General features: G+C 35.7%; 1 protein-coding gene across 4 annotated transcripts; it reads right to left on the reverse strand.

Moving 5' to 3' along the window:
* Positions 1-1,883: 1,883 nt before the first annotated feature.
* LOC112741209 (uncharacterized GPI-anchored protein At1g61900) lies at positions 1,884-6,239 on the reverse strand. Of its 4 annotated transcripts, none has more exons than XM_025790095.3 (8): positions 5,754-6,200; positions 4,427-4,606; positions 3,719-4,324; positions 3,289-3,534; positions 3,123-3,134; positions 2,881-3,024; positions 2,726-2,770; positions 1,884-2,436 (listed from the first exon to the last, which is right to left on the reverse strand). In XM_025790095.3, the coding sequence occupies exons 1-8, from the start codon at positions 5,800-5,802 to the stop codon at positions 2,366-2,368; spliced, it is 1,353 nt and encodes a 450-aa protein (XP_025645880.1). In that variant the 5' UTR covers positions 5,803-6,200; the 3' UTR covers positions 1,884-2,365. The 4 variants fall into 4 exon arrangements, with proteins under 4 accessions (XP_025645880.1, XP_025645881.1, XP_072069767.1 ...); XM_025790096.3 differs by lacking the exon at positions 5,754-6,200 and adding an exon at positions 4,936-5,528; XM_072213666.1 differs by lacking the exon at positions 3,123-3,134 and having other exon boundaries at positions 5,754-6,239.
* Between the last annotated feature and the right edge of the window lie 6,427 nt (positions 6,240-12,666).

Consider the following 12,666-nt stretch of genomic DNA (forward strand, 5'->3'; position numbering starts at 1 on the left):
AACTAGCTACTAGGGTTTATATGAGTAAGTAATTGATGCATAAATCCACTTCCGGGGCCCACTTGGTGTGTGCTTGGGTTGGGCTTTGATTGTTACACGTGTAGAGGTCCTCCTTGGAGTTGAACGCCAGCTTTTGTGCCAGTTTGGGCGTTCAACTCTGGTTTTGGCTCCTTTTCTGGCGCTGGACGCTAGATTTGGGTAGAAAGCTGGCGTTGAACGCCAGTTTACGTCGTCTATTCTTGGCCAAAGTATGGACTATTATATATTGCTGGAAAGCCCTGGATCTCTACTTTCCAACGCAATTGGAAGCGCGCCATTTCGAGTTCTGTAACTCCAGAAAATCCACTTTGAGTGCAGGGAGGTCAGAATCCAACAGCATCAGCAGTCCTTTTTCAACCTCTGAATCTGATTTTTGCTCAAGTCCCTCAATTTCAGCCAGAAAATACCTGAAATCACAGAAAAACACACAAACTCATAGTAAAGTCCAGAAATGTGAATTTAACATAAAAACTAATGAAAATATCCCTAAAAGTAACTAGATCCTACTAAAAACATACTAAAAACAATGCCAAAAAGCGTATAAATTATCCGCTCATCAAGGGTCTACCATGAAAACATTGACGAGCGTGCCATGAGGAGTAAGGACATGTGTCGGCTGCAACATAAGGTAGCAAGAAATACAATAGTTCAAAATATCTACAAAAATTTTTATGATGGAAAATATTATGTCTAATAATCGCTAACAACAACAATAAGTTTAATGACGTAAACTAACCTTATGGAATAAATGTGCCGCTATATGATGTTCGTCCAACCGGTTCAAGTTCTCCTCTGCGTTAACCCCTCCTCCACTCATATTAAAAACTTTTTTTTCCCAGCACTGCCCTCCCAACCACCACCTCCTACCTTCCTTTTACCACTTACACAAATTTTTTTTTACCCTATGATCCCTTTAACCGTGCATGAGGTCCCCTCCCTCACAACCCTTTTATAATGGTCTTGGCTTCCTTCCCAAGTGTCTCCTGCCTCCCAACATGATCAATGCATGTGCAGCTACTACGTTGACCTCCTTTTCGTGGGCGCCAGGGACGAGGTCCTCCATTTCGTTGGCGCCGCCAGCAGCTTGGGCCAATTCGCATGCGCTGGCCTTGAGGTGCACCACCTTGTGTGCGCCGTCAGTGAGGTTGCTCCATTTCGTGCATGGCAGCAACGAAATGAAGAAAGCTGCTGTGCCTGCGCCATTTCGTTGGCGTCAGCCCTGAAGTGATGGCAAACTCCATTTCTTGGTTGCCGGGCACGAATTGGGTATGCGTATTTTAGGATCAGTTTCAATGGGTGCGTATTTTGGGAATAAAAGCTTCTCAGATATTTAATTAGATAAAAAAGCCAAATTTTTAACATATTTGCCGTTTTTTGCATTTTTTTTCTCGTTTTAGTAAAACTCGAAAGTAGGTCTCAAATAGTAACTTTAATCCCTAATATTTGTTTATTAACCGTTAATTTCTAAACTTTTATATTGTGAGACATATTAACTTTCTTCTTTTTTGGGTAAATATAGAGACTAATTTGTCACTCAAAAAATATTTAATTTCTTTTTACTTTTGTTAATTTCTCTCCTAATTTTACCTCGGATAATTGACCTTTCAATTTTTTTGGAAGACATATCTTGAAATTGTAACAGGCATACTAATTTAACTAATGAACCTCCAATAGAATGAACTTAACGAATAAATGAATACTGACATAGCTTAAAAATAAATTTGGTAAGGCTTTGGATTGATTCATTCCAACGGCATACAAATCCGGTTGCAAACAATATACAAATTAATGTGGGGATTACGATTATCATGTTTTGGAATGTTTATTCGATCTGCTCTGCAGTATACTTGAAGTGCTATTCAGGTTTTATTAGTGCCAGCGAGTATATATGCATGAACTTTACTATGAACAAAATAACAAGATCAAGATCTCATTACTGAGAATGGGGCATGCTGTGAAAGTGATGGGTTTGGGACAGATCTTAACAAGTTAATAGGTTTAACTGTTTAAGAATCTTCGTCCTGAATGAAATGCCTATAGCTAGGAAAGGGTGATTACAAAAAGCCTCCAAATGCAATCCTGGCTTACATACCAACCTCAATAAGTTACAGTGTATAACCTATGCTTTCTAAATTTCCTATATACAAATATTTTATTACACAAGCAAATAAGAATCATGAATCAACAAGATTAGAAACTGGCTGGACTTCACCTTCGATTGAGTTCATCAATCTGGTAATATTTCAATGGTCATTGTTAACCTTTGGCGAAATGCCTGCCCAAAAAAATCCTTCTTGTTGTAGGAATAAGGAAGCAGCATTTATAGTTACGCGACTATCATACGGAGAAATGATAAAGCAACAAACAGGAAAAACAGCACATTACGGCTGTAGAGACCTGCAGATCATTTAAAATCAGTCAGGAGCAAGCACCAAACTAATGGAGATGCTGATATCATTCCATGCATAAGATATGGCGCTACTGCTTCCTAAATCTTAGTAATCAGATTCGGTTACGGTTTTAATCTGCTTTATGTTTTAGTGAGACATGTATAGCTGATACTAAGATCTCTTTAAAAACCTAAATGTTTATGGCAAGCATTTATTCGATTATTCTAGTCAAAACCTTAAACGATCACAAGAAGTTAGCGTATTACTGATAAACCAGAAATTGAACAGGTTCTTACAATTTTGACCAGATGCTGCTGCAGGAAGAGCAGGGATGTTGACAGCTGCGGTACCAATGAAGGTAGAATTATCAAAAGATCACAAAGAAATAGCAGCAAAAATAAATAAATAAATAGCAGGTTGCTGCCCAAAGTTATTTATTATCTAAACATACATTTATTGCATGATGAAGTTGTTGACTGAGAGGTGGAAGGCCAGGGAGCTGGGATATTGTCATTTAGATCACAAAGGAAACTAATACCAGAAGTGCTATCAAATGTAGCATCCGAAGGCAAGCTAGGCAACAGACAACCAGCCGCTGTTTAGGGAAAACAATGCAGCAAGTCATATCTCAACCAAAAATCTAAACTAAGGGGATTCATATATCTGGAAATAATGTTTCAGTGTAGTTGTTACCTTGGCTTCCAACTGAAGCATCCACATCATCAGTTTCCACACAAGTTGAAAGGCACAGGCACAAAGAGGAAATAAATATTACTAACAGATATAATATATCATGGGAACTTGAGTGTAATTTTGTTGCATATAAACAGGAGTACTGGAGTAGAGAAGAAAAGGTAACCTTGGAGGGAAAAATCCTTGAGGCTTATGTGACAGAGGCTATAAACATCTTCAGTAATATTTGATCGTTTTAATTTGGCTGCCAAAGTATCCGCACAATCCAAAGCTTGCAAGTTTGTGATGAAGCTCTGCTTTTGCAAGTGAGACACATAGCTTTCCATTTCATGACAGCAGGCTGTCTTGTTACTTATCCCATCCCCACAACCCTTGGAAACATGCTTCATGTCGGGGAAAACCAGTGGACAAACTGCAGTGAAGAGACAAAGTAAAGATTTAGGCAAAGGAATGCAGTAGTAAGGGACAGAAGTATCAGCCCATATGTATATAACATAGACTGACTGAAAATCACCTAGAGCCAGCTAAACTTATCGTTTGATGACCATCACTGTTAAAATTTTTTGCTAAGCAAAAAAAAAGAAAAAAAAAAAGACCTTTGTTAGCATGGCAATTAGACAGCCCTCTGAGAACTTTCTTTGCTTGAAAAGGTTCAAGCTTGCTAGCTACCCACCGAAGGACAATATTCTTACAATCATTGATCCGACTTGAGTTCTCAGTTTGAACACGCAGTGCATCTATGCCCATAAGATCAGGACCTTTTGAAGCAATTGTTGTTGCAGCTTCCAATATAGCATTCTGACAAACTTGGTAGCAACATTCTTTCACTGGATCAACTTTCTCACAGGCAGTAAGGAGTTTAGAAGTATCCACCATGTCATGAAACTCATCCACATTTTTCACTGGGCAAGATGCCTCAGTGAAATTCGAAGTACCAATTGAACATATCTGCCTCAGATTAGCACTGGCACCTTGGCCCATCAAAATCTGCTCCACATCCGAAAGGCAGTGCCTGGCAGTGGTCCCATTCAAGGCCAGTACATTGGTATGTTTACTGGAATGACCAACCAGAATCGTGAGAGTCGCTTCCACCTGGGGACAACATATTACATTAGCCAGAAACGGTGCAAAAACCTCCCAGCAATCAATTGCTGTCATACTCATCAAACTTTCAGCAGCTGTGAAGTTCAAAACACAGAGTCCTGCAATATGCATGCAATGAGATGGTTAGACAAAAGAGAGAGATAATCCAAATGCAAGCAATTGAAATCTAAACAAGCCACAACTATTATACAGAAAAGAACCTGATAACTTTGGGATAGAGGTATTCGTGAATGGAGCCAACGGTGAAGGTGCAAGAAGAGGAAGAAAGGGCTGCGGAGCACCAATAGGTGAGATTTCCGGCAGCATAAAATCGACATGGTTGTCCTGAGGTACAGAACTTTGAAGATGATCTAATCTACTGCTATGGGACTCATGTGCACCTGTACCAAAACACCAGTAAGAGATAATATTTAACCATGTGCATGTCCTCGTTCTTTCAGAGATCACTCATGAAAAATTGTGTTATTTGCTGGAATCAAAATTCATACATCTCAATATAACTTGTGCCCAGAGTAAAAAGTTAATATATCAAGACATATCATATAAGCCAGAAGCCACGTAAACTTGAAAACATGTAGCAAGCTCAATATTTATTACTATCTTAATTTCCTTTTATGTCATGGTAAACATTTGGTACATCCTTAAATTAATGCATATGGATACAAATTTTCAGTGACAAATAAAACGGAACAGAGCGAGCGATTTGTACCACTGGGAGTGTCCAGATATCAATTTGATTTTATTTTGGATGTCCATCAGCCATTGCAATGCCAACCGAGTCTAACAGCAGCGAATTAGAGACTCTAATAGTGTATGCATCACCTAAAAACAAGGAAGTTCTAAAGATCTATGCAACTAAATGCTAAGCTGAGGACAAGAAGGAGAATGACTGATTGAGTCAACAAGATATCCAGCTCTCTAATGTTGAGCAGAGAGGGGTTTTGTCAACTATTGTGAATGTGATGCCGAATTTCCTAACCCTAATAGCATTAATTAATTGAACCTAACCGGTATCCTGTAAGATGAATTCTTCATAGAAAAGGCTAAATGGCTGAAGCTCCTTTGATAATATTCCAAGCATTCCCAACCCGAAACCACAGTTTAATCGATCAGAGTAATATATACTACAGTTTAACAAAATTCATCATAATACAAAAGGAATGAATGAATTGTGATATAAGTATACAACCACTAACCAAGATGATCAGCTTAGCCAGCAAAAGGAGAAGCAATTACTTAGCTCAAAGCAAACAAATCAACAACCAATTCTTTGTTTTGTTCAAAGTAGAAAGTAAAAGTCCCAATGCAGTGAATGTAGCAGTCCCCTCACCAAATACTAAACCCTAATTGTGGTCACTGTTTTGAGCATACAAACTGATTCAATTGATAATTGGAAAATAACAGAGAAAGACTGGGTAATTGAGAGAAATGATATACACTAAAAACCGGTTCCAATAATAAAGTAATAAACTTGAAACCCTGTAGAGTCATGCCCTAACAGAGAGAGAGAGAGAGAGAGGGACTTACAGCTAGAGAGAGAGAGGAAGAAGAAGAAGAGGTGAAGGTTGATTAGCATGATGGGTGGGCGAATAGAAAAGCATTCAAGATGTGAGAAGCAACATTGGAAGGAGAAGAGGAAAAAGAGGTTGAAGAAAGTGAGTGAGGAGTGGTGCAGTGGTGTGCTGGTTCATGAGTACTCAGTGAGTACTCAGTAGTAATAGCTGTCTGGTGACTGGTGACTGGTGAGTGGTGAAAGAGAGAGAGCATTAGCATTTAGCAATCAACACATACAACTGGGCTTTAGCTACCGCATTTACGCCACCATTTCATTTCATTTCGCCTTTCTTCCCATTCACACCATGCTTTGCTTTTTTTTCCTTTCATTATGTTCTCAATGCTCTAAGTCTAACACCTTTTTTCATTTACTTATTTATTTTCAACAGTTTCCATGCTGTTTTGGAGGTACCTTAGTGGGTCATGTGGCAGTTGGTAGATGCTCACATTTATAGTGCCTCTTCCTTCCATTTAATTTTAACTGCTTTTGTAATTGCAACGGAATCCATGACAATATGACATGCGTTACGTACTCTCCTAAGTCCTAACACTTCCATTTACTAAAAGATTTTTCTTTTTCTTATTGGTATGAATGAATACAATGAACTATTAGACAACAACATCTTTTGCAGCAGAGGTCTAGTACGGATGGCATATCTATATGTTCTGTTGCAAGCTGTATCCGAGTTCAAATCTTAGTTGAAGTTGGATGTTGTTCAAAGAACTCATAATACCCATATAGCGTGCGTAAGTGTGTTGTGTGGGTGTATGAAATATGAATATAAATGTATAATATCTAAGATTGGGACTGTTTAATCCACTTGACCAAAAAAAGACAACATCTTTTTGGTATATCAAGTCGGCGCATTTTCACAACAACGTATAAGCATATGGATCTAGGCCCAGTTTCAAGCCCAAATTTTAATATGGTAACCCAGTTTATCAGAAACCTGTTCCGGGCCCAAAAAATAATTCATAAAATGTTTGACAAAATAAACAGTAAGTCAATGTCCAAAAAATAGTGAGGTTGACCAGAACAAAAAGAAGAAAAAAAATCATAAAAGATTGAGTTGTTAGAATAATGTTATACTGTTGACCACAAATAAAATAACTTAGAATAGTTTTGCAAACTATTTCCTCTTGAATTGCATGCGTATATATCTTTATTAGAATAAGCACCCTTCTCAGCAAAATAGTTGTTGAATAAAGAATAGTTCCCATGTTGTTCTGGTATGCAAAATAGCAACGAGTGAGTTGTGTAAAATAATATTAATTGTCTTGAATCACCTAGAATAAAATTTATTATTACATGCTCAAAATATGGAAGGAATAAATTGAACTTTTAAACGATGGAGTGCGTGAAATTTACGTAAGGCATAATATTGTGTTTAGATAGCATAAAGTTCTATTTTGACCATTGCCAATGCTTGCATTTCGAAGAACCCCCACATTTTGATACAAATCCAAGAGGGGAAATAAAGAAGAAATCACTACTCAAATATTCTCTTCTTGAAAAGTATTGACTAAATTTATTCATAGGTTTACCCCCATCGGTAGACCAAACGTTGACATACCATCTAAAGAGTCTCAACATGGTTGGCTTGAAATCAATTAATTAAATACCAAAAGAAAATACATCCACTTTCTTATTTAAATAATAAAAATAAAGCCCAATAAGCTAAAGAACCAAATCTTCTTTAGTTTACAATTAGCTAAAAAAATGAGATTGACCAAATATTAGTTGTAAGATTATTCTCCTTGTATAATTTTCTTCACAATAAACTAAATTCATTCTGGATAAACTCTTAGCACTAGAAAAACGTGAATAGTAACCTAAATAATTACTAGTCTTGAAATTGGACCAATTTTAGAGTTGTAATATTATCTAAAAGAGTTTAATTAAATAAAGTCATATTTTATACTAACTACTTGTAGAGGTGGTAATATGTATTCTACTTGTGGGTACTCAACCCGACCCCACCCGGTTGAGTAGGGTTGTCAACCCGATCCACAGTGGGTAGGGTTCTCGTGCGGGTCGAGTAGGGTGCGGGTTGAGTCTCAACCCTACCCGACCAACCCGCACTCTATATATATGTATATGTTATATACTTATATAAAAATATGTTTTAAGTGGATGTTGAATTAAATACCTCTCACTGAATGTAAAATATTCTTAGCCACTAAAAGAAAATCATTAATTGATAATTCAATATTCTTTTTTACATAAAAATTAGTTATATTTTAAATTATCATCAAGTTATATAATAAAATTGTATCTTTTTTATAACCCGCGGATAGGGTCGGGTACACGCGGGTTAAGAGCGGGTAGGGTTATGGTTGAAAAATTATCAAACTGCGGATAGGGTAGGCTTGAGTTTATATAAAAATCTCAACCCACGAGTAGGGTTAGGGTTGGATCCAAACCCTACCCTACCCCACTCATTGCCACCCCTAAGTACTTGAAAGAGTATAGTAGCAAAAACAACACAAATATCTAATACAAGAACAATATAAAAATACTCACAACATAATATGGCAGTAATCATAGGCAAGCAAATATATCAACTAAAGCAACAATAAGAACACACCGATATTTTAACGTGAAAAATCTTTCAATGTGAAAGGTAAAAATCACGAGTCACCAAACCAAGGAAATGACTCCACTATAATCAAATATGAAGTACAAGAGAGTTGCAAACAAAACACAAATCGGACATACAACCAGCCAACACATCAAAGCACCAAAACTTATAAATGAGTAACAAGAAGATGAAAAAATACCTAATAACAGAGCTGTTGTTCGAAGCATATTTCTCCATCTACAGACCTCCAATCAAAATCTCCACCATTCAAAATGAAGAACAAGATGAGATGAAGTTGCAGTTCAAATTTCAGGCTGATTCAAGGGTGAACAAATGAAAAACTGCTGTTTAAAATCTGCTACTTTGCAAAAAAAAAAAAAAAAAAAACCAAAAATTCTATTTTTTCCTCTCCTCTCTCACTTTGTGGCCACTCTCTTTCACTCTCAATGACCCCAAAAAATCTGATTAGGATAGTGACACAAGGGTGCAAGAAGACACCCCAAAAAATTGGGCTTGGACCTCACAAAGGAGAGAAAAAAACCCAACAAATCTCCCCTTTTCAACTAGGTGGATGCCCTCACCATCCCGACGATCAAACAACATATTTGAAGTTTATCTCTTGGCAATACTTTTGTTATTATATCAGCACCATTATCATCAGTGTGAACTTTTTCAAGTTTCAACAACTTAAAATTTAACACATCTCGTATCCAATGATACATAACATCGATATGTTTAGATCTTGCATGAAAAGTAGAATTCTTAACAAGATGAATAGTACTTTGACTATCACATAATAATACATAACGGTCTTGCTTAAAACCAAGCTCTTGAAGGAACTTCTTTATCCACAACAACTATTTACATGCTTCAGTTGCTGCAATAAATTCTGCTTCTATGGTAGAAAGTGCAACACATTTCTGTAGCTTTGACTGCCGTGAAATAACTTTTCCTACAAACTTGACCAAATAATCTAAAATAGACTTTCGAGAATCAATATCTCCTACCATGTCTGCATCAGTAAAGCCAACTAGCAAAAGTTTCTCACCTCCAAAACTCAAACTCAAGTTAGTTGTACCTTTGAGATATCTCATAATCCATTTAACATCATTCCAATGTTCTTTACCTGGATTAGAGAGGAAATGACTCACAATACCAACCGCATGAGCAATGTCTAGTCTAGTGCACACCATAGCATATATCAAGCTTCCAACCGCTGAGACCTAAGGAATTTCATCCATTGCTTGTTTCTCTTCGTCAGTGGTTGAACACTGCTTGGTATTCAACTTAAAATGAGGAGTAAAAGAACTAGCAACACATTTGCCATCATTCTTGCCAAACCTTTGAAGTACCTTCTTTATGTATTTCTCTTGTGACAAATAAAGCTTCTTGGAATCTCTATAACGAGTAATAGTCATGCTCAAAATCTATTTGGCAGGACACAAGTCCTTCATAGCAAAAAACTTGCTCAACTATTTTTCTAACTTATTAATCCTCAAAGTATTCTTGTCTACAATCAAAATATCTTTCACATAAAACAAAAAAAATGATAAAATCACCATCAAAATTTTTTTGCACAAATACACAATGATCTAAAGTTATCTTATGATAACCATGCTTTCCTAAAACAGATTCAAATTTCTTGTACCATTGACTTGGAGCTTGGTTTAACGCATAAAAACTCTTCTTAAACTTTCGCACAAGGCCTTCCTTTCCTTTAACAACAAAGTCCTTCGATTGCTCTATGTAGATTTTTTTATTCAAATCACCATAAAGAAAAGTTGTCTTCACATACATTTGCTCAATCTCCAAATCAAGAGAAGCTATTAATCCAAGTACAATACGAATGGATGACATCCTCACAACAGGAGAAAAAATCTCCTCATAATCAACACCTTTTTTCTTACTAAATCCTCTAACAACCAATCTAACTTTATACCGAAACTTAGAATTGTGTTCTTCATTCTTGATTCTAAATACTCATTTGTTCTTCAAAACTCTCATTCCTTTAAGTAGCTTCACTAACTGATAGGTATCATTCTCAACTAAGGACTTCATTTCTTCTTACATAGCTTCAAGCCATTGAGCTTTGCTTCCATCTTCAACAGCATTTCTAAAGCATTTAGTTTCTCCCCCATCAGTCAACAAGACAAACTCATGTGAAAAATGTCTTGATGAAGGATTTCTCTCACTTGTAGACCTTCTGAGTGTATTTGCAAAAATTTTTAAAGTTGGTTGTTCATCATAATCATCATCACCAACTTCATCAAGCGTCAAATCAACTGTTTCATCTTCACTTGCACCTATATCATGTTCATTATTGTGAACTTCAACTCTACCATCTTTCATCACAGGCATAGAGGGAGTAATATCTAAGTCAGAAAAATCATCACTAGGATGAACCATTGCCTTCTCTGCATTATCAATATCATTCAATGTTTGATCATCAACAAAGACAACATCTCTACTTCGAATCACCTTCCTGTTAACAAGATTACAAACCCTATAACCAAACTCATCCATGCTATAGCCAATAAAAATACACTTCCTAATCTTTGCATCAAACTTGGATATCTCATCTTTGGTAGTGGCGGAGCTTAACTAGGGCAATGGGGGCCATGGCCCTCCAATTTTTTTATAAAAAAAATTAGCAGTAATTCTTCAAAAAATAAAGAGTAGTTCTTAGGGTATCCAAGTTTAATTCCTACTTCTTGCTTTCATTGCATAATAATTTCTAGAGTGGACCTTTATTGGCTTCACAACACATCTAACAAAAAAAATTATCTAACAAAAATCATCATGCTTACTACTTTGTTTCTCATTATAAAAATACGTTTTGCTTCTCATTTTAAAATTAGGTATTTTTTATTTATTTAATTTAATATTATTTTATATATTACTGTTTATTTAATTTAATTTTTCATATGATAAAAAATATTAGAATATTCAATAAGTATTGATATTATTGTATTTGTACAAATTGATAAAAAAAATTAATAAATATTATAAATTTTAATATTTATCCTTCTAATTTTTTTAATATATTTTACAGGATATATATTTAAATTTTTATATAAAATAATGATGAAAAATCAAAGAATTGATGCATTTTTTAAGAAAAAGACTAATATTCAAAAATGAGAACGTATAACTTCTACAATATCAACACCTATAAATAGTTCTTCTACTTTAATAAATCACGAAGAAAGTGAGATACAACCTTCAAAAATTCAAAAAGTTGCATCATCAGATGAATTTAATCTTAAATTTTTATATTGAAGTTTTGGTCCCCCAAAATTTTGTTTAAACTCCGCCACTGATCTTTGGGAATATGAACAAAAATTTTGCATCTAAATACTCCTAAATGATCATAAGAAATATCTTTACCTGACCATACTTTTTTTGTCACTTCAGATTGCAAAAGAACACATGGTGTCCGGTTCAAGACATGAATGGCAGTGCTCAAAACTTCACCCCAAAAGAATTTTATCAATCCAAACAGTGACAATAAGCTCCTAACTCTTTCAACCAATATTCTGTTCATCCTTTCACCCAAGCCATTCAACTAAAGAGTCTTCGAAAGAGTTTTCTGATGTCTTATACCATGCTCTTTACAATAAGTATCAAATGGACCTGAGCACTCACCACCATTATCAATACGAATGTATTTCAATTTCTTTCCAATTTCTATTTTAACATAAGCTTGAAATTGCTTGAACGCATTCAAAACTTGATTTTTGGACTTCAAAGTGTAAATTCATAATTTTCTAGAATGGTCATCAATAAAAGTTACAAAATAGATAGACCCTCCAAGTGTTCTTGTCTTCATCGGCCCACGTACATCAGAATGCACCAAGTCAAGTATCTTCGACTTATTTAAAGGTAGATGGCTCTTGAAAGAAACCTGTTTTGTTTTTCAGCAAAGCAATTGATGCACTTTTGTAAAGCAACTTTGTAACTAGGTAGAAGATTTCTTTTGGACAACATATTCATGCATTTCTCACTCATATGACATAATCTCTTATGCCATAAATCAGTTCCATCAACAAACATAGCATCATCATCAACATCTTTCACAATCTTTACTTGAGTTAAATAAAGAGTAGAGTGTCGTGTACCTCTAACAACAACCATGGAACCCCTTGGTGAGCTTCCAACTATCACGAAAAATGAGCTATCTAAGTTTTTATCACACAACTTATTAACAGAAAGTAAAGTTCAACCGAATATTAGGAACATGCTTCATGCACTTCAAAGTCAACTTGGTACCGTTGGAGGTTTTCAAGCAAACCTGTCCAACACTG

This window comes from Arachis hypogaea, chromosome 14 (genome assembly GCF_003086295.3).
Source record: "Arachis hypogaea cultivar Tifrunner chromosome 14, arahy.Tifrunner.gnm2.J5K5, whole genome shotgun sequence".
NCBI lineage: Eukaryota > Viridiplantae > Streptophyta > Magnoliopsida > Fabales > Fabaceae > Arachis > Arachis hypogaea.